We start from the raw sequence: 24,098 nt of genomic DNA, 5'->3' as shown, positions 1-24,098 counted from the left end.
TGGCATTGCCCGTGTGTCGGGGATCCTAGGGGAGAGGAAAGGGGGCCGCCCAGAGGCTGGGACAGCAGTGGGGTTAGGAGGGCTCTGGAGGGGGTAGAGGGAAGGACACAATTGGGGAGCACTGCAAAAAAATGCAGGAGGTTTTGTCCTCTCCCTGGCAGCTTCCGTGGTCCACTGGACAAGGCAGATAAAGGAGGTGCTCAGTGCCCAGGAGTCTGTGGAGACAGGAGAAAATTTAGGCCCTTTGGAGGAGATTGAATTCTGGCGCAACCGATGCATGGACCTGTCTGGCATCAGTAAACAGCTGGTGAAGCAGGGAGTGAAACACATTGAGTCCATCCTGCACCTAGCCAAGTCCTCCTACCTGGCGCCCTTTATGAAGCTGGCCCAGCAGATCCAGGTTCGTGAGTGGGTCAAAGAATGGAGGCTGGGCAGAAAGTGGACAGTGGTTGAGACAATATAAGGTACTAAGAAGAGAGAGCCAACACAATCATCGAAGGCAAAGATAGATCCATCCAGTGTTTGGGCTTGTGCTTGTGGGAGGGAGAGTATAAAAGTAGTAGAACCCAAGGTCCCAAGGAGCTTATAGTTTAGTTAGGGAGACACCTAGTTACTCAACAAGTGTACCGCATTGAGTTCCCTCTCTGGGCCCAAACCCTACAATCCAGCTGAGAAATAAGACTTACATAAAAGAGATGACTAGATGGGCTGGGGTCAAGGGCAAACCCATGTAGGTCAGCCAGAAGAGTTGCAAGACAAACACTTAAAAAATTTTTTTGGTAGAGTAGGAACAGCTGATTATGTTAGTGCTGGAGACACACAGAAGATTGGCGTGACTTGTAGAACACAGAGAGAGAGGCCCTCTCTTCCTATGGGTGTTTGAAGCTAGGAATTAACAGATGGAGCCACAGCGAGGTGGGGAAGAATAAAACCCAGGTAGAGAACGGGGAAGGGATGGGAGTCATGTCCCATTGGTTGATCAACAACTATTGAGGGTCTCTTTTGTGCAAAGCTCTGAATTCAACTGGAGAAACTAGAGGAACAGACACAAAACCTGAGCTTGGTGAATTCCCAGCCTAGTGGGGGAGGTGGAACCCACACATGAGAAAAGACATAAAACTACTTTCAAAGAAACTAGTAAGTGCATAAAAATAGGTGTGTATAGATTCTGATCCTGAAGGGCTGCGGAGACCTGAGGTGACTGGCACTAGGTAGGGTAGGTTGGGAACGCTTCCCAGGAGAGGCCAGTCAGGAGGGGGTTCCAGAGGGATCGAAAGCACTCACTTTGATCCCGTTCTTCCCAGTGGGTAAGTCTCCTCTTGGTTTCCCTTTACTACCAGGACGGCTTTCGTCAAGCCCAGTCAAACCTGACTTTTTTGTCGATCCTGAAGGAACCTTACCAGGAACTGGCTTACGTGCGGCCTAAGGACATCTCTGGTAAACTCCCCAGGTTGATCAGTCTCATCCGTATCATCTGGGTCAACTCTCCCCACTACAACACTCGGGAGAGACTGACCTCCCTCTTCCGAAAGGTGTGTGTCTGCAGAGGGTAGGACGGAGGGTTTTACGGGGATGGCCACGTTGATAGAACTCAGATTTCTGGAGAAGGTGAAGAAATTCTGATTCGCTGACCAGAGGATCGGTGGTGGAGAGGTAGTGAGGAGGGCCTTTCAGGCCGACAGAGACAAAAGGCTTTTGCGTACATAGTCCACTTTAGTGATGCTCAGCACTGGGGCCTGGGCTGGAAGTTTTTGCTTCCAGGTGGAAGGAGTCTAGGCAGGAAGAGAGGCTTTGTGAAGAGGCCTGGTTGGAGCACAGGGAGGAGGGCAGGAAGGACAGACTCCCAGGCTGAGCTGTAAAGGAGGGGGAAGACCCTCTCCTCCTCATTTCCAAAGATGGAGCTTGCAGTGGGTGAGAGGCAGACTTAGGAAGGAACACCGGCTTCTGAGGAGAAAGACCCGGCCCATTTCATCAGGGTGACCGACTCAAAGAGTAGGGGAAATGGCGCTGAGCTGAGCGCTGGCAGGGAAGCGCAGCTGCAGAGCAGGGGGTGGAGGTGGAGCCTGGAGGACCAGCAGCAAGCTGGGTATCAGGAACCCGATCAAGAGGTAGGAAGCTGAGACCTGAGGTGGGGTCCAGGGGGTGCCGGGGGGGTGCAATCAGGACTGTGAGTTGACGCTGTTGGGACCCTTTCTGCAGATGAGCAATGAGATCATCCGCTTATGCTGCCGTGCCATCTCCCTGGACCGGATCTTTGAGGGCTTTGTCATTTCCAGCAAGGAGGACCTACAGGGCTGCATTTCCTGCTGTCACGCCTGGAAAGATCACTACCTACGGGCTGCCCAGATGCACACCCAGTACGACGTGCCTCCCCAGAATTGCATGTGTGACCCCTCATCATTCCCGTAGAGGGTAGATTCTGACTCCTTCTGCTTGCAGTTTAAGGCTATGGGTTATATTCTTCTAGAGTTTTCGCAAGAGTCCAAGTTTCCTCTCTGAATATAGATATTCTAGCTCCTAGCCCTAGGTTCTCCTAACTCTTATAACCTCTTCTCCTTGATCCCAAGAATCCCCCCTGGTCTTTTCCTCCTTTCTTGCCCCTAAAGTCTAAAATTCCATTATGTGCAAACCTTCTCCCAGAACAGAGATGCTTTGTCTCCTCTCGGTTCACCTCACCTTGTGTCTCTTCTCTCAGGGCTCAGGAAAATTGTTTTTTAGGGTTTCATTTTCTAAGGCTCCCCCTGAACCAGGACCCCCAGTGCCAGCCTGGTACAGGCAGGTTGATACCTCGTGTTCCTGCTTCTGACCGGTCAGTGTTTCTCCTACACAGGTTCTCCAACCGGGGCTGGGTCCTGGACCAGACCAGCATATTCGCCCAGGTCGATGCCTTTGTACAACGCTGCAAGGACCTTATCGAGGTGGGGAGACTGTCAGGGAAGGAGACTCAAAGCCAGCAGCAGAGGCTCCAGAATCCCTGTCCAGGAGCTGGGGGAGCTGGGGCTCAGGCTACACGTGGGACTTGCTGCTTTGGCTCTTCTCGCCTGACCCTGTGCCGGACCACCATCCCGTGTTTTGAGGCTTTTGCCTGTTACCGCTGCCTTAGTATCTCATGTTTCATGCTACAGCTAAAATTCACCCCGGTAGCCCCTTGCGTCTGGTTGGTCCTCCTTAGTTCTTAGACATTTTAAGCTAAACCAAAGAGCACAGGACTGACAAGTTCAAAAAGGAGGGCAGGTAGCCTCACGCTGACTTCTTTGCAGGTGTGTGACTGTCAGTACCATTTTGCCCGCTGGGAGGATGGCAAGCAAGGTCCCCTTCCCTGCTTCTTTGGCGCCCAGGGGCCCCAGATAGCACGGAACTTGCTGGAGATCGAGGACATCTTTCATAAAAACCTGCATGTGCTGCGAGCTGTTCGCGGGGGCATCCTGGACGTCAAGAACACCTCTTGGCACGAGGACTACAACAGGTGACAGCATTACAGCTGCCCCCACCCCAGGTAGAGCAGAGGTTGCGAAACAAGAGCAGGAGGAGTGGCCAGAGTGTACCCAGGGAGGCGGTGGAGGTGACAGGTCAGGGATGGGGAGGGCAAGGTGGGGAGCAGCTCGAGAAAGGAGGTGGTTCCTCAGACTCAGGGTTCCAGAGTCAGCCTTTCTGGGCTTGGATGCTGGTTCTGCCACAGACTAGTTATGTGACTCTGGGCAAATTGTTCTACCAGTTGGAGTATAAAATAACGGTTAGGGAGAAAGCTTACCTCATTGCGTTGTTTTGAGGAATAAATGGATGAATGCATGTAAAGCTCATAGTCAGTGGCTGGCACCTAGGAAGCCGTCAGGACATCCGGCGTGGTGGTCTTACTCAGGGGATGTACTTGGGGTCAGGTGAGGGCACCCAGTCTCAACATGTCTCTAACGGTGCAGGTTCCGAGCTGGAGTCAAGGACCTGGAGGTGATGACTCAGAACTTGATCACTTCCGCCTTCGAGTTAGTCCGCGACGTGGAGCACGGGGTGCTCCTGCTGGACACCTTCCACAGGCTTGCAACCCGAGAGGTGCCGCCGCGGGCCTGCTTCCTCCACCCGCTAATTCTCTTGCCTCTCCTGGTCCTTCCAGCACCATCCAACCTCCGTTCACTCTCTCTCCCGTGTCCTCAGTTGCCTCTTTTCTTCCCGCGGTTCCCCGAGTGCCGGGATGGCTAGGGCGCGGGACTCCCACAGCCGGGTGTAGCTTTTCCCCAGGAGGAGTCGTTGGAGGCAACCGCATCCCCGGGGCGTGTTGTCACCTTCCGCTTCTTTGTCAGGTCATCAAGCGAACATACGACAAGAAGGCGGTGGATCTCTACGTGTTGTTCAATAGCGAACTGGCCCTCGTGAACCGCGAGCTGAGCAAGAAGTGGCCATACCTGGAGCCCTACATGGCCCAGCATTCCGGGCAAGCGCACTGGGTGCGGATCCTGCGGCGGCGCATCGATAGAGTCATGAACGTAAGCCTGGCCTTGTCCGGAACTTGTTGTCGGGGAGGCCGCAGAGTTCGCAGGCTGAGCCCACAGCTGGGAGGGTCGGGGCTGGTGCTGGGAGTCTCCCTGGAGAGGTTTCCTGACCCGAGGCGGGGTCGGACCAGAGGGCCGGCAGACGTTGCCGTCTGCGCTGAGGAAGGGCTCCTAATAGTTTTCGACCTTGTGCCTCTTAAATCCTTCACCTCCTATCACTGACTTCCTTTTCTTTTTTTCTTGAGCTGAATCTCTGTGCTCCTCTTTCTTCTTTTCGACTCCCTTTCTCATCGTGCCTTGGTCTCTTCCTCTCACCCTTCTTTTTGGCCCCACTTTTGAGGAGTGAGAATCAGTCTCCGTGGCGAGCCTTACGCATACCGTTGTGTGTATGTGGCCTCAGGGAGATGGTAACACAGACGAATTTGGCAAGTAGACTCCGACCATCTCTGCTTTTCCCCCTCAGTGTCTTTCCAACGCCCATTTCCTGCCCCACATTGGGACTGGAGAGGAGACTGTCCACACCTATCAGCAGATGGTTCAGGCCATTGATGAACTGGTTCGAAAAACCTTCCAAGACTGGACATCAACTCTGGACAAGGACTGCATTCGGCGGCTGGATACACCATTGCTACGAATCAACCAGGAGAAGGCGGGCATGCTGGACGTCAACTTTGACAAGTACGAGACCCACCCTGACTCCCTCTCCCTTGGTTTGTCCTGTCTTGGGTGCCGTCTAGTTCCCCAACCCTCCCAAGAGGTTAACTTCCATCTCTTGGTTTCTGTCTATTCTTCTAACTCTCTCTTATCCTGTAATATGTTTACTATCACTTCTTAATTTTAATTTCACCGTTGATCTTCCCCAAAAAGCCTGATTAGAAAAAGAAAAACCCCAGTAACCTACTAGACCAGTGATGTAGGTGTCCTGCCACTAGATGGCTGTGATGGTTCAGCAAAATCATCCAAACCACGAGCCACCGAGGGGGCTCACCTGAGACGGCTCGCCTGAGACTTGCTGGGGCTGTCAGACCATGCCCTCTCTTACAGCTTTATAATCATGACATTTTCATATTACAATTATTTTAAATTTAATTAATTCATTTATTAGTTATTCAAAAGTATGCCCTGAGTGCCTTCTGTGTGCTAAGAAGTGAGGTGGACACAGGGGATGGACACAATGGGAGTCCCTGCCCTCTGTTACTCTACCCTGGAGCCCTGCCTCTTTTCTATATAAGATGCAGAAGAAGGAGGGGCGGGTATAGCGCAAGTGGTAGTGCGCATGCTTAGCATGCACAAGGTCCTGGGTTCAATCCCCGGCACCTCCTCTAAAAACAAACAAACAAACAAACATAATTACTCTCCCCAAAAAACTTAAAAAAAAAAAGATACAGAAGAGGGAAATAAAGAGGGAACTGTGTAAGGCAACCATCTCCAGAGATTACAAACCTGATGACAGTTTTTCCCGAATCGGAAGGAAATAACCTCCTACTTGAATGTTTTTGGCTCCCTCTTGTCGTCATCTAGGCCCTATAATAAGAGTCACTTCCCACGCTTCTGGGTTTTTGCTACTAGAATTGGCTTTAATTCATGGACTGTCCTTATCTGTTGTGGCAAATGTGGAAGGGGCTTTGCCAGAGAAGACCTGTGTGGAGACGGAGTCTGAGTCAGAGAGACTGAGTGTGCCTGTCCTGGGAGCTGAAGGCAGCCTCACCAGGGGGAGATGACCATTATGTTTGAGGAAGAAAGCAAAAGAACCGAGATGGAGAAACAGGGCCGAGTGTCAGGTCAGAGGGGTGAAGGGAAGGGCAGCAGCGAGGAGGACAGAGATGCGAGGAGCCCCGGGGGAACAGGAAGCAGTTGATAAGCAGAACGTGAAGAAGAGGGTAAGAGGTTTGAGATAAGCCTTTGACCAGGGAGGCATGTCGAGATCTGTGTTGATAGGGTTTGTGGTTTGTTGAGGAATGGCCAAGTAGGATCATAGAAAAATAGCCTCATAAATCAACAATAAGATTTTGAAGAGATGGAAGACTAGGGCAGGATGACCCAGCTATGATGTTTGCAAGAGTATAATGGGCTTGAATCTGTGAGGCACATGCTCCCTTCAAGCTGGGTTCTCCCAAAGGTACTATGTTTGGAGAGACACCTGGACATGCTTGGGATAATATGAGTATTGTTAACTCGGAGCCCTTTTCCCCTGAATTAAAGGATCATATTCAAAGAACAGAATTTTATTAAACATCAATGACCGATATTTACATTTGAAGTAGGAGAGAAAACAAGAGCTGAGGTAAAGAGAGGCCATAGGTCAGCACTGGTTGGTGGCTACTTCCTTCTAATCCTCGGGACCAGCCAGTGAGAGTGAATAAAGCGTGAGCTTCTGTGCCCCGCAGACTAGAGTTTGAAGCCTGGAGCTTTTTTGCCATGTGACCCCAGGCAAATACTGCATTTCTCGGAGCCTGAGTTTCCTCATCTACTTAAAAAATCTTTTCCTGAGAGGTGGTCAGGAGTCACGATGACACATATCAAAGTCCTCGCAAAGAATGAACAATCAAGAAACATCATCTTCCCTCCAGAAAAATTGCCTTTGTGAACTTGGTGAACACAGTATTTCTAAAACAAATTTAGCAAGGTGATATAATAGTTTTAATTTTTAAAACATTTCCACCTTTTAGAAGGGGTAATATATGCATGTTCTAAAATTCAAAAGTCATACCAGGGCTGAGGATGAAAAATCTCCCTCCACTGCTGTCCCCCAGTGACTCAATTTCTCTCTGCACAAACGGTCAAGGTTACCATTGTGTAACAGCCCAGGGATAAGAGTGTATGTCTATCTAAGTATCCTTTTTAATATAAATAGTAGCATACTGTACACGCTGTTCTATACATTTCACCTGTTCTCAAAATGATTTAATTTTCCATCATAAAATTCTTGATCATTTTAGAAAATTGCAAAATGCAGAAAAATAGACGAAAGAAAAAAATTCGCCCAAAGATAACCATTCTCATTCTTAATGATTTGGTGTTTTTATTTTTATCACCCACTCCCATTTCATATGGTTGGTTTTCTTTAATTTTTTAAGATCTTTTTTAATTTTTAAATTGAAATTACGAAAAGAGGTGCATGCTCACTGCAAAAAAAGAAAAAAATCATCTAGAAGTATATAAAGGAAAAAGTGCAAATCCAGCACACAGCCTCACTTCTTAGAGGCAGCCATGATTACCATGTAATCAAAACTACACACTGCATGCATAAAACAGGATCCCACTCTAAACAGTATTTTTGAAACTTGCTTTTCTTAAAGGTTAGCACTCTGTGTGGGAAGTCTTCCATTCTATACGTACAGAACCACATAATTATTTTTCATGGCTTATAGCATCCCATAGTTTGGCTGAACTGTAATTCAACCAACCAACCTACTGTTGGTGGACTTAGAAGCTGTGCAGTTTCTATAAGGTTCCTGAATATTCTGTGCTGGAGGCTTTCAGCTGGGCTTTCTGCGTCTGGTTCCCTTCCCCCCAACAGCGGTGTGTCCACCTGACGGTTAAGATTAGTGCCCCAGGTAGCCAGGGTAAACTTCAGAGGCAACTCGTGTCTGCTGTGATCATCTCTTGTTGAGGGACACAACAGATATTTATCTCAAACTCCGTTTGCGTAATCTTTATAGTAGAGCTTAACAAGGCAACTTCGGGCCAAGTATTTACAGCCTGGGTTTAACTGAAACCCAGATAATGGCTAAAACACTTCTTCCAGAAAGAAGAGGTGCCCTGTCCTTTGGCAGTTGTTTTCTAGAGAGATCTGTTATAAGCTGCTTTACATTTTTGTGGTTTTAAGATAAAACTGCCTCAATCCAGTAAGTAATGTATGGGGGGGGGGGGGAAACCCAGGATCACAGGAAAGGATTTTGAAAAGTCTGGGCTCATTAAACCAGTAAAGACATCCAAGACAGTTTCAGCTTTTCCAAAACGTATGAATTCTCCAGAGAGGGGCAGATAACTTTATCAGGTTTACTTTTTTCTGTTCATGCTCTAGATAAGATCTTGAAATAAGCATGCTCTTCAAATGTCCTGATTGTCCTCAGAATTACCTGACTCTCCCCTAATTCTAGGAGCCTTCCAGTCCCTAATAATACCTATTTTATCTCACAAGAGGTTCTGTTATCCCACCTTATATCCCAAATATTTGAACTCTGAGGTCCAAATTGGCTTTTACCACGTTTTACAGCCAGATCAGCTTTATAGATTGCACTTAACACAAACATATTCCAGATGTCTTCTGTAACCTGGCTGAAAAGAGTTGTGTTATCGTTGTGTATGTAGCAGACTCTTCTGTTCAGTGGGACTTCTTCGGAGAAGGACAGGGGACGCTGGCGTCTGTCCGTGTTTTGCATCTAGGGCTTCCTCTTCCTCCTTTTCTCCTGATCTGACAGCACCTTGTCCATCAGGTCAGTTCATTCTGGGCTGTCAGCACTAAAAGTCATCCAGCTTCACTACCCTGCCTCTATTGTCCAACTGCTTGTCTGAGGATAAGTCAGAAAATATTTTACAAGAACAATCCCCCAGTCTGATTTTTAAAACAAAATTCACTTTGTCAATAGAATCAATTTGAATTCTAGAAATGTGTTGACAAACTTCTAGCCAAGATTGAGCATCATTGTGAGAAAAGGTCCTCGCATGGCTGTCAGCTCAACCTCAGGAAGGTATTTTCCAAATTCATCATGTTGACTGACAATTAATATTCGATAATTTGCCTTAAAGTTATTTTGAAGAATCTTGGCATGATGAGAAAATGAAGAAACATTTTGGTTCCCACTGGATAGTGTACATACCCAAGTGGGCTTGCCAAGATGTTTACAGAGTCAAATTCAAGGACTCCAGTTTGAAGAACATATGAGAATATGTTTATGCCACTAGAAATGTGCCCATATATATTCACCCCCTCCATCCTCCCAGTATAGCTATCACACAATTTTTGATTAAATTGATATTCAGTGTTTTTCTTAATGACTTTGTTAGCATTGGTTGCTGCTGAGCCAAGTAATTTTCTGTTGTTCTAGTTCTTTCCTTTCTAGTACAATGTTTGCTCTTTTTGGAATGAATAATTATCTCACTATTTTGTTAGCACTCTGTTCCCTATCGTTAATTCTTCCAGACCAACCAATAAAGCCCATTTGAATATTTTCCCTCGCAATCTGACTTGTCGGGCAGGTTACTGGTTTCATATTCTTCTTAGCGCTCTCCCTCCTGGAATTCCCTTGTAACTCTTGCTTCAGTCTGACTGGTTGGTTTTGAGGTGGCCCTGGGACTCCCCTGAACCTCTTTTCTTGTTTTATTTCCTATTTCCTTTGTCTTCCTCTTTCTTGGTTAATGCCCTTGTTTTGATGGAGTGCATTCTTTAGTAGTTTTCCAAGAAATGGTGCATAGGAGATACATTTTTTGAGTTCTTGCATGATTGAGAACTGTTTCTGCCTTACACGTGTTGGTCATTTGACCGGATTTGGAATTCTTGATTAAAAGTAATTTTCCCTTGTTTTGGCTGCTCCCTTTTACTTTGGAAGCTTTCCTTAAATGTCTCGTAATCCACGGTTCATTTCATATTTGAGAGAGCCTTACTCACTTTGAAGAATTTTGACACAGTTTCAAAAATAATTCGTATTTTAGTGGAGATCTTCAAGGTTTGAAAAAACAGCTTTTCTTCTTCCACAATCTCTTAAAGCATATATCACAAATAAATGAGCACTTGGAAAGAGTTTCCTTCATTGGAAGATTCCTGTCCAATAAAGGTGAAAAACTTGAAATGTGATATTATTTCCCATTTGTTAATTTAGTGCTTGCCCGCATGTAAGGGAGCTGCAGGGGAAGTGGATTTTTTTTGCTGAGTCTCCAGTGCCTCAACGAATGGGATTGTTAAAGGATCCTGGAGAGAGAAGGGTACTTCTGCTGAAGGGCAGAGCTAATAAGAAGAGGACTGTGGTTCAGAAGCCAGGGAGTGTGTCTGAGGCAGGTGGAGAGGAGTCCACCAGGATGTTAAGACCTGTAGAGGGATCAGGGAGGATGGGGCTGAGGAGGTTCTTGGGGTTTAGTTACAAGACATCCTACAAGAAGTCCTAGACAAGCTTGATGCTAGCAGATTTAGAGGGTAAGATGGGAGCCAGCTCTCAGGGGATTGAAGCATGGGAGGAAAGGAAAGGAAGGGGATTCCGGAGGATGATTCTTTAAATAAGATAAGCTAGAAAAGGTGTGTGATGCCTGTAGGGGGATATTGGAGTCGGGGAAAGGCTGGGTTTTATTTTTGTTTTAAGATTGTGGAAACTTGGCCATATTTAAATATTGATGGGAAGGAACAAATAGGTTGAGGGTGGAGGAGAGGTGCAGAAGGTGGCATCTGAAGGAGGGAACCAGATAGAAAAACAGAGCCCAGGAAGAGGGGCTGGCCTTGGGTGGTAGGAAGGCCTCTTCTGTTGTCAGTGGGAGAAATCATAGTGTGGAGACAGGTATGTTCCTAAGTTTTACAGCAGGGACATCATGGAATTCTCTTGCTTGATGGCTTTGGATTTCTGTGATGGAGAAGGTGAGGCTTTCTGCAGAGAGGGGGAGGGGCAGATCAGGTTTGAGATAGCAGAGGATTTGCAAACAGTCACCGTGAGAACAGGAGGGACAGCAGATTGGGGAAACCCCAGGGATGCAGTCTGGAGAGGCCAGCTGGGACCGGAGACCTTGAACGTGCAGCGGGCTAATCTATGTGGTCGTTTAACCTACAGTCCTGCTCAGCCACCTTCACATGGGCTCAGCTGGGCGGACAGTGCTTTAGCCAGGGTGGGGATTTTGCCAGGTGGCTTAGACTAAGGAACGAGGCGAAAGAGGGAGGATTGGCAAGAGAGCAATGAAAGTGGGCAAGGTCTGCGGAGAAGGTGGTAGGGAGGCAGGGAGGTAGGGAAAGGGGACAAGTAGGCAGGAAGAAAGACCAGGGGTTATGCCCTGAAGGTCCAATGGGATCAAAGAACAGGTAGACTGGGAGGACTTGAGTGCAGGTGGTGGAATCGGGGGAGGAAACTGGGCTCAGGAAGGAGCTGTCTGCTGTCTGCGTGGTTATCTCAGAGATGGAAGTGGAACATGAATTCCGCAGTGTGGCCGCTGGAATGAGGAGGAGGTCACTGGGTGGGAGGCGGCAAGGGATGCTCTGGATGCAGGCCACATACGCAGCTTAAATTTTCTCTTCTTTTTCAAAAATTTATTTTTATTTTTATTTATTTGGGGTTTTTTGGGGGAGGGGCTAATTACGTTCATTTACTCATTCATTTAGTATTATTATTTTTTTAATGGAAGTACTGGGGATTGAACCCAGGACCTTGTGAATGCTAAACATGCGCTCTACCGACTCAGTTATCTGGTATTGCGTTTAATTAAGGAAAAAGAAACTAGTGAAATTAATTTTAATATTCAGCCCAGTATTCCCCAAATATTATCATGCCAACATGGAATCATATAAAAAATTATCCACGGAGAGTTTTCCATTCTCTTTTTCATGCAAAGTCCTCTCTGCCTTCCATCTTTGTGTCTTTTTCTCTACTTTCTGAGGGATTTCTGTCAACTTTATCTTATATCTTTCTTTTGATTTTAAAATTTTCTGCTCTCGTTTTTAACTTTCAAGAGCTCTCATGGTGGCCCGATTATAGCATCTTGTTTCTGTTTCACAGATGCTCTTTTGTCTCTTATCTCTGTCTGAGGATGTTCTATGTGGTTTTGTTGGTTTTTCTTTTTGGGGTGGGCCATCTCCTTTCTGCACAACCTCTGTCCCCTCTCATTCCCTTCTGGTGGCTTTTTTCTGTTTGTTTTGACTCCCACCTTCTGTGCTGGGAAAGACAGAGGCCAGTGTTCTATGATCCTTGGTTGCCTGTCCATATTTAAGGGTCGGGGGCTAGACAGCTGACTGACAGCTGTGCTGAGCAGGAGCGGGGGCTTCTCAACTGGGAGCCTCACTGCAGGCTTGTCAGGGTGGGCTGCTTCCTGGGGACTCCTGAGGTCATCATCCTCAGGACTTTCAAATGTAGGCTGGTCAGAGGTCACAGAAAACCATCTTTCCAACCTTGTTCTGGAGAGTGTAGGTCCAGCTGCCAGAGTGCTGGTTTCTGGGTGGGAAAGGAAGGCTGGGGTGGGGGTGGGGGTCTTAACATCCAGTGTGTACATGTCACTCAATACCCCTGCTCTTAGAGCTCCTTCAACCGAGCCTGGGGTCCCCAGTCCAGAGACCTTCTGTTTCTGTCCTGCCTCCCCAGACGAGAAGCCTTCAGTCTTATGCTGCAGTGACAGAGGGAACTTGCTTAACTCTGCAGAGTAGAGGAGGGGAGATGGGTAGAGCTGCTTCCTAAACTTTTGTGGTTTTTTTCACTTGTTTTTTAAAAATTAAAACAAAAATTTTTTTTTAAATTTTAAGTTCCTTTTCTTTTCTTTTTCTTCCTAGACTTTCAACTTTTCCTCCTGTTTCAGTCCCCCCATCACCCATTTTCTGAGATACTTGCAGCCACCAGCCCCTGGGTCTTTTGAGAACCTTTGAGACTCCTCTTCCGCTCCTTATCCACCTACTTTTCCGCGTTCACATTTCTTCTACTGTTGTCTCCTTGTATTTGTGGGCTTATGCCTTAAACAAACGAACCCTCCTCCCTTTACTGTCATTTTAGTGGCTTGGGGAGGGGAGCAAGAATCCATGTACCCAGTCCACCTTCTTTACCTGGAGGTTCTGCTTTGTTTCCTGCCGGTACTGCTTTGTCCCTTGCTGGTTCTGGTTCGTGCCCTGAGCAGTCCCTCTGCTGCTTGGCTTCTCTCCCTCCCCAAGGTCCCTGCTGATTCTCTTTGTGGAGATTGACTACTGGGAGCGGCTGCTGTTTGAGACGCCCCATTACGTGGTGACCGTCGCTGAGCGTGCCGAGGACCTGCGCATTCTTCGCGAAAACCTGCTGCTTGTGGCTCGGGACTACAACAGGTGGGACCCCAGTCCTGACTGCAGCCCTCCTGAGTGCCACTTTGTGTCCCTTCTTTGTCTTATCTGCCTCAGGATGTTGTGCATGTCCTACAGTATGCATCCTTCACGGTTTGTCCATCTCAGACAAAAAAAAATTCTTTCCTGTGCTTTCTCGTTTGGCCCTACAGTTATTCCTGTCCTTTGCAGTGTTGCCTTCTAGCTTTAGAATAGAGAGCAAAAACAGCAGGTCCCCCCACACCCAGCGGGGCACCTGGACCATATATATTGTCCCCTAGGTCACTTCTCTGGGATGGAAGCTAGGTGGCATTAGGACTACTGGCACAGAACAATGTAAGATTCACTGAACCGAGCAAGGCCACACTGGCACTGCTCTTAACACCCTTAGTACTCGTCTCTGGGGTGAGGCTTTTCTCTGGGTTGGGCACCTTTCTCATCCCAGTTCAAGTCAGAGGGAGTGGGACCAGTAGTCTTGTTTGGGTGTCTAGAACTGTGGTGTCCAATATGGTAGCCACTAGGTCATGTGTCTATTTCTGTTTAAGTTCATTATTTGAAATTAAGTAAAATTAAAAAATTCAGTTACTCATTTACACAGGCCGCATTTCAAGTGCCCCACAGCCACTCGTGGCTAAGTGTCTACAAATACTAGGCAGCACAAATGGTAGAACTTTTCCATCATGGCAGAAAGTCTTATTGGAAACCACTACCCTAAAGTCATGAACTTTCAGATTTCTCCAGCAAGTCTCCTCGTGTGGAGGAGAGGTCATCAGAGCCTGTCCCCATCAGCTACTAGTCTTCTCTTACACACAGGATTATTGCCATGCTGTCCCCAGATGAGCAGGCTCTATTCAAAGAACGTATCCGGTTCCTGGATAAGAAGATCCACCCTGGACTCAAGAAACTGCACTGGGCCTTGAAGGGGGCCAGTGCCTTCTTCATCACGGAATGCCGCATACACGCCAGCAAGGTGGGCCATGGTCATTAGACCCTAAAGGTCTGCAAGGCTGACCGAAAGGCCAGTGCATGGCCAATTAATATCTGAGTTTTGGTTAGTGATGGAGAGACCAGGGAGTAGTGTGAAAGAAATAAAGTGTGCTTAGGGAAGAACTTTCTGTTTTAATGTCAGCAACTCTAGCTAGAGGACAGTTGGAAGGATAGAATTAGGTCCAGAGGATCTGTTCCCAAGCTGAAGCCCTCCCATGGGTGGGGGCCTGACTCCAGGTGCAGGCGATTGTGAATGAGTTCAAGGCGTCCACTCTGACCATCGGCTGGCGAGCCCAAGAGATATCAGAGACGCTGCTGGTGCGCATTAGTGGCAAACGGGTGTACAGGGACTTGGAATTCGAGGAGGACCAGAGAGAGCATCGGGCAGCTGTGCAGCAGAAATTGACTAGCCTGCACCAGGATGTGGTGGCCATCATGACCAACTCCTACGAAGTCTTCAAGAATGATGGCCCTGAGGTAGGGCAGCTGTGGCCAGGGCTTTGTGGTTGGGCAAGTCCCCAGGCCCCCAATCCCATCAGACCCTTCTCTTCATCTTTCCCCTTTTCCCTCAGTGTGTGCTTCTCAAACATCCCTCTCTAGTCTTGGATTCACCCAACCTTCAGTCTTTCAAATCTCCTTCCTTCAGGACTCAGTGTCCTGCCTTTCTATTGAACCAGCTTGTTCCCCTCCCTGTTGACTGGTTCTCATTTCCCAGGACCTGGCCTGTCTTCCCTGAGGGATTCTCTTTCCCTGCCACTTCTCCCACCAGATTCAGCAGCAGTGGATGCTGTACACAATTCGGCTGGACCGCATGATGGAAGATGCCCTGCGCCTGAATGTGAAGTGGTCACTGTTGGAACTGTCGAAGGCCATCAATGGGGATGGAAAGACCAGCCCCAACCCACTCTTCCGAGTCCTTGTCATTTTGAAGTATGACATGCAGGGAGGTGTGGCACAGGTAGGGGCCACTTTGCCCCCAGCACACCAAAACCATCACACTTTATCCGCCAGTTTCCGTCAATCCTTAAACTTGGCCCTAGGCCTTGACTTTCTCCCATGGCCTCCAGGCCTGGTTCTGAGGTGTCCAGCCTTCCCAATCCTGAACTTGTCTCCTCCATAGCCTATGCTAAGCCCTCTCCACTGTGCTCCCACAGGTGGAATTCTCACCCACTCTGCAGACCTTGGCCAGTGTGGTCAATGACATTGGCAGCCACCTCATCTCTACCATCTCTGTCTTCCGTCATCTCCCTGAAATTCTCATCAAACGCAAGTTTCATCGTGACCCCATCCACACAATCGTGGGTAAGTGGGCAGTGGGAGGGCACCAGGTTCAGGGGGATCAGAGGCTTAGGGCCGGGCAGAGCTAGGAGACACCAGGGCTGTTTCCAGACATATTGGGCCAGTCGTCTCCCATGACTGGAGAGAACCCAGGTCAAGGGGCTGGATTGGGGAAAGCAGAAAGGACACAGATGGGGGTCAAAATTAGGTGACTAATGCTCAAGGGGTTTGGGTTTTGGGGTGGGAGATCAGGAGGGACAAGTTTGGGACTGGGGCTGGGAATATGAGAGGCCTAGATACCTACAGGTGAGACATCCAAATCCTACAGGATTTCCACCTCCTCCTTTATTTTCTGATGCTCATATTTGAGCCCTGTTTCTTTGGGGAGGTGATGTTGGTGGGGAGGGTCTGGGGCAGTGGCCAGGGGCCAGGCTGGAGTGCGGGTCGGGGTGGCAGTTAGTGAGAAGCATTTTTCTGGGTCTTGAAGAGCGAGATGAGGACATCAGGAAGATCCAGGCCCAGATCAGCAATGGCATGAGCAACAACGCGGGCCTGCTGCAGAGCTACCTCAAGACCTGGGACATGTACCGGGAGATCTGGGAGATCAACAAGGATTCTTTCATTCGTCGCTACCAACGTCTCAACCCCCCTGTGTCTTCTTTTGATGCTGACATTGCCCGGTAAGGGGTGAGGGTCTGTCTGGAAGAGGCACAGAATCGCAGGAGGAGGTCCAGCCTGGAGACTCGGGGGGTAGGCGGGTGGGGGAGTTGGGGGTCAAGGGAGGTATAGAGAACATGTCCTCAACTAGAGGAAAAGCACGGGACCTAGGGCATTGGACCTTTGTTTCTCAAGGGGTAGGAATCAGATAAGAGCTGGGCAGTGTTTAAGGAGAAGGCCGTTTTGTTGGGGATGCCACAGGTCCTGCTAGGAGAGGAGAGACGTAGGGCTCTGAAAGGCAAGAGAAGTGAACACTTCCATTTTAAGAACACAGATGGGGGTTAAATTGAAGAAGATTCTTAAATTCTGATCTGAATTCCCATCTCTGTCCTCTAGTTGTTCATTCATTCATTCAAAAAATACCATAGTCTTACAGGCTGTGAGGAATTAAAAAAAAGAAATGAACAAGTGTTTGCTCCCGAGGTCTCAGTGCAGTAGGGCGGGTAACAGTGTTGCTGGAAAGGCCACGGCGGTGGTGTCTTGAGAATGGCTGAAACCCCAGCTCCACCGCTTACTCGCCGTGTAGCCTTAGGTCGGTCACTTACACTCCCTGGGCCTCAGTGTCCTGTGAAATAGATGTTATAGCACCGACCTTATAAGGCTGTGAGATTATTAAGTATATGTGGAAGCGCTTTGTAAACTCTAAAGCGCTCTGCTAATGTGCTCACTGTTACATGAGCTTCCATGTGATAAGTGCTACGATTAAGGCACACGAGGTGCCAGGGCAGTTGGAGGGAAGGAGAGAGTTTCCGGTTCAGGGAGGGAAGGGAGGGCATGGAGTGACTTTGGGGCTGGGCTTTTCGGGATGGGTAGGATGGCGGCAGGCAGACACAGGCAGTGGGAGGGCACTGCAGGCAGGGACAAGAGCCCAGGGAAAGGCGTGAAGAAGGGACCTCGTGAGCAGGTTCATGAAACAGCGAGTCTCTAGAAAGGAAGTCAGCGGAGGGATTAAGTACAGCTGCAGACTTAACCCTCTCAACAACTGCGTGGGGTGGGTTCTGTTACCATCACCACGTTACGCATGAGGAGACTGAGGCTCAGACCAGTTAAATTGCCTGCCTGAGGTCACAGAGCTAGTGGGCAGCACAGTATGAACTCATCTCTGATCTCTGTGCCTCTAAAGCCTTGAACGCAGACCGAGGAGTCTGACTGCTCCATTGTAGGCAGCGATCCGGAAATGACCTGATCACAGCTGTGAGCCCCGGGGCAGGCTGAGGTGGGAGATACCCGGGAGCAGAAGAATGCTTTAGGGCTGCTGCCCAGGTCTGGGTGGGAGGAAATACCACCCAGTCAGGGCAGGGGGCACGTCTGCAAAGAGAAAGATGTCCCAGCGCGGATGTGGGCCCTTCCAGCTACACGGAGGTTGCAAATAACGTGCAGAAGGAGGAGACGGTCCTGAACATCCAGTTCGTGCTGCTGGACTGCTCGCACCTCAAGTTCTCACTGGTGCAGCACTGCAACGAGTGGCAGAACAAGTTCACAACCCTGCTCAAGGAGATGGCGGCCAGGCGCCTCCTGGAGCTGCACAACTACCTGCAGGAGAACGCGGAGAAGTACGGGGCGGGCTCGGTCGCAGGCGTGGGGAGGGCAGGCCCGGGCCTTCCCGCTCACCCACTGGCGCCCTCTTCACCCGCCTGCAGAATCAGCCGCCCTCCCCAGACACTGGAGGAACTAGGGGTCAGTTTGCAACTCATGGATACCCTGCAGCATGACCTGCCCAACCTGGAGGCCCAGATCCCTCCCATACATGAGCAATTCGCCATTCTCGAGAAGTACGAGGTGCCAGTTCAGGACAGCGTGAGTTCCAGCGGTGCTTGGCCCCCCAGAGCCAGGCCCAAAGCAGCAGCAGGTTGTGGGGGAAACTGACACCCCAGATCGTAGCCCCTTGTGCTCTCAGAAGGGAGAGTAGAGAAGCTTGGAAGAAGGCACAAGATCCCAAAGCTTCTGAGAGCCAAAGCGAACTCTGATGATCTTTCAGGTCCGCTTATGGGTTTCTTTTAAGCCCAGCAACTGCTTGATTTCTTTGGGTCTCATTGCATGTAAAACTTGGCTACAGATTCTGGTCTGAAGGATCAGAAAGAGTTCTTAGAAGCATGGGTGGGATGGGCAGACTCCTGCTCGTGGCTGACCCTCCCCTGGGAATTCCCCAGGTGGTGGAGATGCTGGACAGTCTCAATGGGGAGTGGGTCACTTTCCAGCAAGTTCTGTTGGACAGTGAACAAATGCTGAAGAGACACAAGGAGAAATTCAAGACAGGCCTTATTCACTCAGCCGACGACTTCAAGAAGAAAGCCCATAATCTTCTGGAAGAATTTGAACTCAAAGGTACCCCTTTCTCAGCCTCTCCTCCTCCTTTCCCTTTGTCTCAACCCAGACTTTCAAAGCCTAGGTCCTCGGGGAGATGCGGACAAGGGGGAACAGAGGAGAGTGGTGCTGAGGAGGGGACAGAGCCTGTCCGCGACACATCTGTCGTCGCTGATTCTTGGCTGGAAGGCAGCAGCCCGTGCTCACAACGTTCCCAGTGTTCTTAGACCCAACTTCCCACTTCCCACTCATTTCTGATTCTCAAGCCATATTTAGTAGTTTTTGCCAAGATTAACCATCATTCTTCCGATGCATTCCCTCCTGTTTCTCTCTATTGTGTGAGAAGAGAAGTGAGATTTATCCACAAAGAGGTTGGCTAGCCGTGATGGCCCTTCAGGGGACCTTGGCTTTGGGTGGGAACCTGAGCTTCATCTTGGTCTTCCCACAGGCCCCTTCACCAGTAACGTGGGCCACCAGGCTGCACTAGAGCAGATCGCCCACGTGCGGGCCACGCTGAACGCCATGCGGGAGGAAGAAAACAACCTCCGGGCGAACTTGGGCATCTTCAAGATCGAGCAGCCGGTCTCCAAAGACCTGCAGAACCTGGAGAAGGTGGTGTGCTGAGCAAGGGCCTCGTGGTGACCAAGGGGAGGGGACGGGGGCAGGAGACTGGATCCCAAGGGCCTGAAAAAACAGCCGGGACCAGGAGGATGGGTATGCAAGGAGCTTTTTTTAAAAGTGGAGGTAAAACTCAGATAACAAAAGAGCCATTTTAAAGTGAACAGATCAGTGGCATTTAGTGCATTCACAATATTGTGTAACCATCACCTCTAATTCTAAAACATTTTCATCACCTCCTAAAGAAATCCTATACCCATTAGTAGTCACTCCTCATTCCCTCTCCCTTCAGCCCTTGTCAATGACTAATCTATTTTCTATGTACAGTTGACCCTTGGACAGCACTGGGTTTGAACTGCGCAGGTCTAGTTATTCGCAAATTTATTTCAATGTCGTATTTCAATACAACAACATTACACGATCCATGGTTGGTTGAATCCATGGGTGGGGAACCATGAATAAGGAGGAACTGCGGATACATAGGGCCAACTATAAGTTATACACAGATTTTCAAGTGCACGGAATGTTGGTGTCCCTAACCCCTGTGATTTTTAACAGTCAACTGTACATGGATTTTCCTATTCTAGACATTCCATATAAACGGAAGCAATGCAGTATGTGTCAGGCTTCTTTCACTGCTCATAATACATTCAGGGATCACCCGTATTGTAGCACATGTCAGTACTGCATTCCTTTTTCTGGGTGAATAATATTCCATCTGTATGGATTTACCACATTTTGTTTATCTATTAACCAGTCAATGGACATTTGGCTTGTTTCCACCTTTTAGCTATTGTAAGTAGTGCTGCTATGAATGTGTGTATAAGTCCCTGTTCCCAATTCTCGTGGGTATGTTCGTAGGAGTGGAATCACTGGATCCTATGGTAACTCTATGTTTAACTTGTTGAGGAACCTCCAAGCTATTTTCCACAGCAGCTGCACCATTTTACACTCCCACTAGCAACATACCAGGGTTTCTGTTTCTCCACATCCTTGCCAACGTTTATTGCCTCCCCCCTTTATTTTTGGTTCTAGCCAACATAGTGGGTGTGAAGTATCTCCTTGTGGTTTTGATTTGCATCCCTACTGACTAACAGTGTTGAGGATCTCTTCATGCACTTGTTACATGAGGAACTCTGAATGCAAGAGAATAGAGAAAAAAATAAAGTGAACTGAGGAGGTGGCTCTGTTACTGGGAGGGAAAAGCTTTTCAGAATGAGGGGAGCAAAGGCCCGGAGTGCTCGTCAGGGAGGAAGAGGATCCCTTCACTTAACGCACCTTTCTGCTCTCGGCCACAAAGGAGCTGGATGCACTGCAGCAAGTCTGGGAGATCACACGAGACTGGGAGGAAAACTGGAACCAGTGGAAGACCGGCTGGTTCCTGACCCTGCAGACGGAGGCCATGGAGACCATGGCCCACGGGCTGTTTCGCCGCCTCACCCGACTGGCCAAGGAGTATAAGGTGCGTGGGGAAAGGGCGGGAGCCGCAGGTAAGGCGAGCGGGAAAGAGCATCAGGTCTTCTGATGCCTCCCACTTTTGCCCAGGACCGAAACTGGGAAATTATTGAGAACATTCGCTCAAAAATAGAGCAGTTCAAGCGGACCATGCCTCTCATCTCGGACCTGCGAAACCCTGCCCTTCGAGAGAGGTGAGGCTGCCCCTCGGCTCCTGGGGGCCACCCCCGGGCCTGTCTCTCAGTTGTCCTGTCCATGGCATCCCTGGCGCTGTCTGTCCCCTGTGTCCACCAACACACACCTGGAAGAAGGCTTCCCTGGAGCCCGCACCATCCTCTGTGTCTCACATCATCCTGGGTTCTCCGGCCTTCTTGGCTCCTTCCCTCCCATCTCCCCTCGCTTTATGTTGTCATGGCTAAGCTTTGAGTCTTCGTCTGTCCTACAAAAGTTGGCATTTTGTAGCCCAAAGTGTCACTTATGTCCTTTAGTGTTTTTGCTTTTGTGCCTTGTTGAAGAAATCCTCCTAGACCCCAGAGTTAGAAATGCACTTTCTCCATCCTTTCTTCTCGTACTTTATAATTTTGCTCTTCAAATGTAGCCCTTTTACTGCATCTGGAATCCTTTACGTGATGGAAGAGGCCTTTGAAACCATTGGGGCTAGAAGAAATTATTGTATAAATGATGTTTTAATAATTATCTATCTATTGATTTTGGAGTAAATAATTTTACTTCTTTTGCATTGCCTCAGTATAAATGTTTTTGGCAATGTTTCACCAGTAAGTATTTTGTCATTAAGTATAACCTAACCTTTTTATTTGCTTAAGTTGTTTAACCTCTCTAAGCCTCAGTTTCTTCATCTGTGAATGGAATAACAGTAATTCCTCATTTTTACGGGGGTCATGAAAATGAAATGTTGCATGTAAAGCACTTGGCCCTGTGCATCATCTATAGTAAACCTGCAATACTCTATCTTAATTCCCTCCAGAGAATCAGCATCTCAGTCTCTGTATTCTCCACAGTGCCCAGGATTGTATCTTAGAGCCTACTTAGTAAATATCTGTTGGATGGTGAATTAATAAATTCATGGAGGGAAAGGGTATAGCTCAAAGTGGTAGAGTGCATGCTTAGCATGCATGAGGTCCTGGATTCAATCCCCAGTACCTCCTCTAAAAAAAATGTAAATAAACAAATAAACCTAATTACCCCCTAATTAATTAATTAATTAATTAATTAGTGGAATCATAATATCCAAATGGGAGGAAGCCTGGGGAGTGTTGTTAATACTTTCCTGTGGGCCTGGGGGTTCCAGTCTTCTGATCGGAACTTTTGTCCCCGGCTACAGGCACTGGGATCAGGTCAGGAATGAGGTCCAACGGGAGTTTGATCAGGAATCTGAAAGCTTCACCTTGGAGCAGATTGTGCAGCTTGGGATGGATCAGCATGTAGAGAAAATTGGAGAGATCTCTGCCTCAGCAACCAAAGAGCTGGCTATAGAGTTGGTAGGACAGAGTCCTCTCCCATACTCCCCCATTTCCTAAACTTCCTGGACTGAAGGCTTCCAGCTTTTCATCATTTAATGCCCCTCCCCCCCAGCTCCTGTTACCCTTACAGACTAAATACCTGGTTGCTCTGCCCCCCAATTTCTTCCCACAGGGATTACAAAACATTGCCAAGACTTGGGATGTGATTCAGCTATACATAGTACCCTACAAGGATAAGGGCCATCACCGACTCAGGTAGAGAGGGCCTTGGGGCTCCACATGACCAGGGATGCAGAGTGGGGACTGAGGCTTGGCAGGTGGGGCTGGACTATGATTTTGACACCTTTTACCCCAGAGGTACAGAAGAAGTGTTCCAGGCACTGGAAGATAACCAGGTGGCTCTGTCTACCATGAAGGCATCTCGTTTTGTTAAGGCCTTTGAGAAGGATGTGGATCACTGGGAACGCTGCCTCTCCCTCATTTTGGAAGTTATTGAGATGGTGCTCACAGTGCAGCGTCAGTGGATGTACCTCGAGGTCAGGATTCACTGCCCAAGCTCTCCCTACATCCTGTTTTCACTCTTTTGTTTGCATAGGATCTAGATCATTTTCCTGTCATCAGCCTCATTCCTCCACCTCTAAAACCATTCTTCTTCTAGGACCTTAGCATCTGAACTCTTAGTTATTACCTCTCAGCTTTGACTTCCTCCTTGAAAAGCCTTTGTTCTTCTTCCATTTGTCTTCCTGGACCCATGCACCTGGACTCCCAACCCCAAGTTTCTTTCTGGAACTTGGGCATCTTGCCCTTCAGTTCTGATGCTCCTTATCTTCTCCTCAGTTCCTGGTCTGGGAGCAGGGATCAGGGTGTGAGAGTATGTGAGTAATAACCCCTTAACCCAATTGTTGGCCCTTCAGAATGTCTTTCTAGGAGAGGACATCCACAAGCAGCTGCCCAATGAATCAAGCTTATTTGACCAAGTCAATGGCAACTGGAAAGCCATCATGGACCGGATGAACAAGGACCCCAATGCTCTCCGGAGCACCCACTATCCAGGTTTGAGCTCCATGGCCTCTTGCCTTGACATAACCTCAGTTGCTGTTACATGTGTATGAAGTCATGGCCATGTGCTTCATTTACTGATAGACTGACTATAGTACCTGGCTGTCATACCATCACCATCTCCTCTTCTAAGCATTAAATAGCAATGCAGTAAATTAAATTCAGCAGATATTTGAGTGGAGTACGATAGAATGGTTAAGAGAATGGGATATGGAGTCAGACAGACTTGAGTTCAAAATCTGACTCATGCCTTCCTGACTGTGTGCTCTCGGGCGGCTTGCTTCCCCCATTCTGCAGTTTCCTCCCCTCTAGGGCGTGTGTGTGGTTATGGTAGCTCTTTCTCAGGGTTTCTGTAAGGATAATAAAGGAGGATGTAGCACTCAGTTCATGTCTGACATGAAGTCAGTGCTCAGTTACTAGCACTGTGACTCAGGAGACCGTGATGGGGGAGTCCCTCTTCTTCTCTAACTGGTTCATTCAATGCAATCATGCAGATAAATGAGATAATGAAAATAAAGCACTTATCACATTAAATAACACAGAGAACACCCTTGGTTACTAGGAGCTATTGTTATTATCTTGACTTTAATTGCTGTATCAGATTAGCTAGTCTTTATTGTAGATGCTGGTCAGCTTGGGGATGGGGTGAGAGACAGCATCGTGACGCCTGGTTAATGGTGGCAGATCACAGTAAAGAATCAGGAAGTCAAAAAAAAAAAAAGAATCAGGAAGTCAGGTTTGGCGATG

The 24,098-nt window shown here is 48.4% G+C and overlaps 1 protein-coding gene across 2 annotated transcripts in view; it reads left to right on the top strand.

The window, feature by feature from the left end:
- The window catches only part of DNAH2 (dynein axonemal heavy chain 2), an 81,578-nt gene that overhangs the window by 16,046 nt on the left and 41,434 nt on the right, over window positions 1–24,098 (top strand). The window contains exons 7-30 of one of the 2 annotated variants that reach the window (XM_074342256.1): window positions 162–400; window positions 1,341–1,532; window positions 2,200–2,357; window positions 2,831–2,918; window positions 3,261–3,466; window positions 3,918–4,047; window positions 4,296–4,478; window positions 4,948–5,162; window positions 13,312–13,458; window positions 14,266–14,422; window positions 14,677–14,916; window positions 15,209–15,397; window positions 15,594–15,741; window positions 16,205–16,397; window positions 17,787–17,987; window positions 18,075–18,231; window positions 18,585–18,759; window positions 19,187–19,350; window positions 20,657–20,818; window positions 20,902–21,005; window positions 22,154–22,310; window positions 22,465–22,547; window positions 22,648–22,828; window positions 23,207–23,345. In XM_074342256.1, coding sequence (XP_074198357.1) covers window positions 162–400; window positions 1,341–1,532; window positions 2,200–2,357; window positions 2,831–2,918; window positions 3,261–3,466; window positions 3,918–4,047; window positions 4,296–4,478; window positions 4,948–5,162; window positions 13,312–13,458; window positions 14,266–14,422; window positions 14,677–14,916; window positions 15,209–15,397; window positions 15,594–15,741; window positions 16,205–16,397; window positions 17,787–17,987; window positions 18,075–18,231; window positions 18,585–18,759; window positions 19,187–19,350; window positions 20,657–20,818; window positions 20,902–21,005; window positions 22,154–22,310; window positions 22,465–22,547; window positions 22,648–22,828; window positions 23,207–23,345 — 4,008 coding nt within the window. Of the gene's footprint in view, window positions 1–161; window positions 401–1,340; window positions 1,533–2,199; window positions 2,358–2,830; window positions 2,919–3,260; window positions 3,467–3,917; window positions 4,048–4,295; window positions 4,479–4,947; window positions 5,163–13,311; window positions 13,459–14,265; window positions 14,423–14,508; window positions 14,917–15,208; window positions 15,398–15,593; window positions 15,742–16,204; window positions 16,398–17,786; window positions 17,988–18,074; window positions 18,232–18,584; window positions 18,760–19,186; window positions 19,351–20,656; window positions 20,819–20,901; window positions 21,006–22,153; window positions 22,311–22,464; window positions 22,548–22,647; window positions 22,829–23,206; window positions 23,346–24,098 lie in introns of those variants that run through there. The other variant, XM_074342255.1, reaches the window with a different exon arrangement.

This window comes from Camelus bactrianus, chromosome 16 (genome assembly GCF_048773025.1).
Source record: "Camelus bactrianus isolate YW-2024 breed Bactrian camel chromosome 16, ASM4877302v1, whole genome shotgun sequence".
Lineage (NCBI taxonomy): Eukaryota > Metazoa > Chordata > Mammalia > Artiodactyla > Camelidae > Camelus > Camelus bactrianus.
The sequence above is the reverse complement of the archived record's forward strand: the minus strand, read 5'-3'. Positions and strand labels throughout refer to the sequence as shown.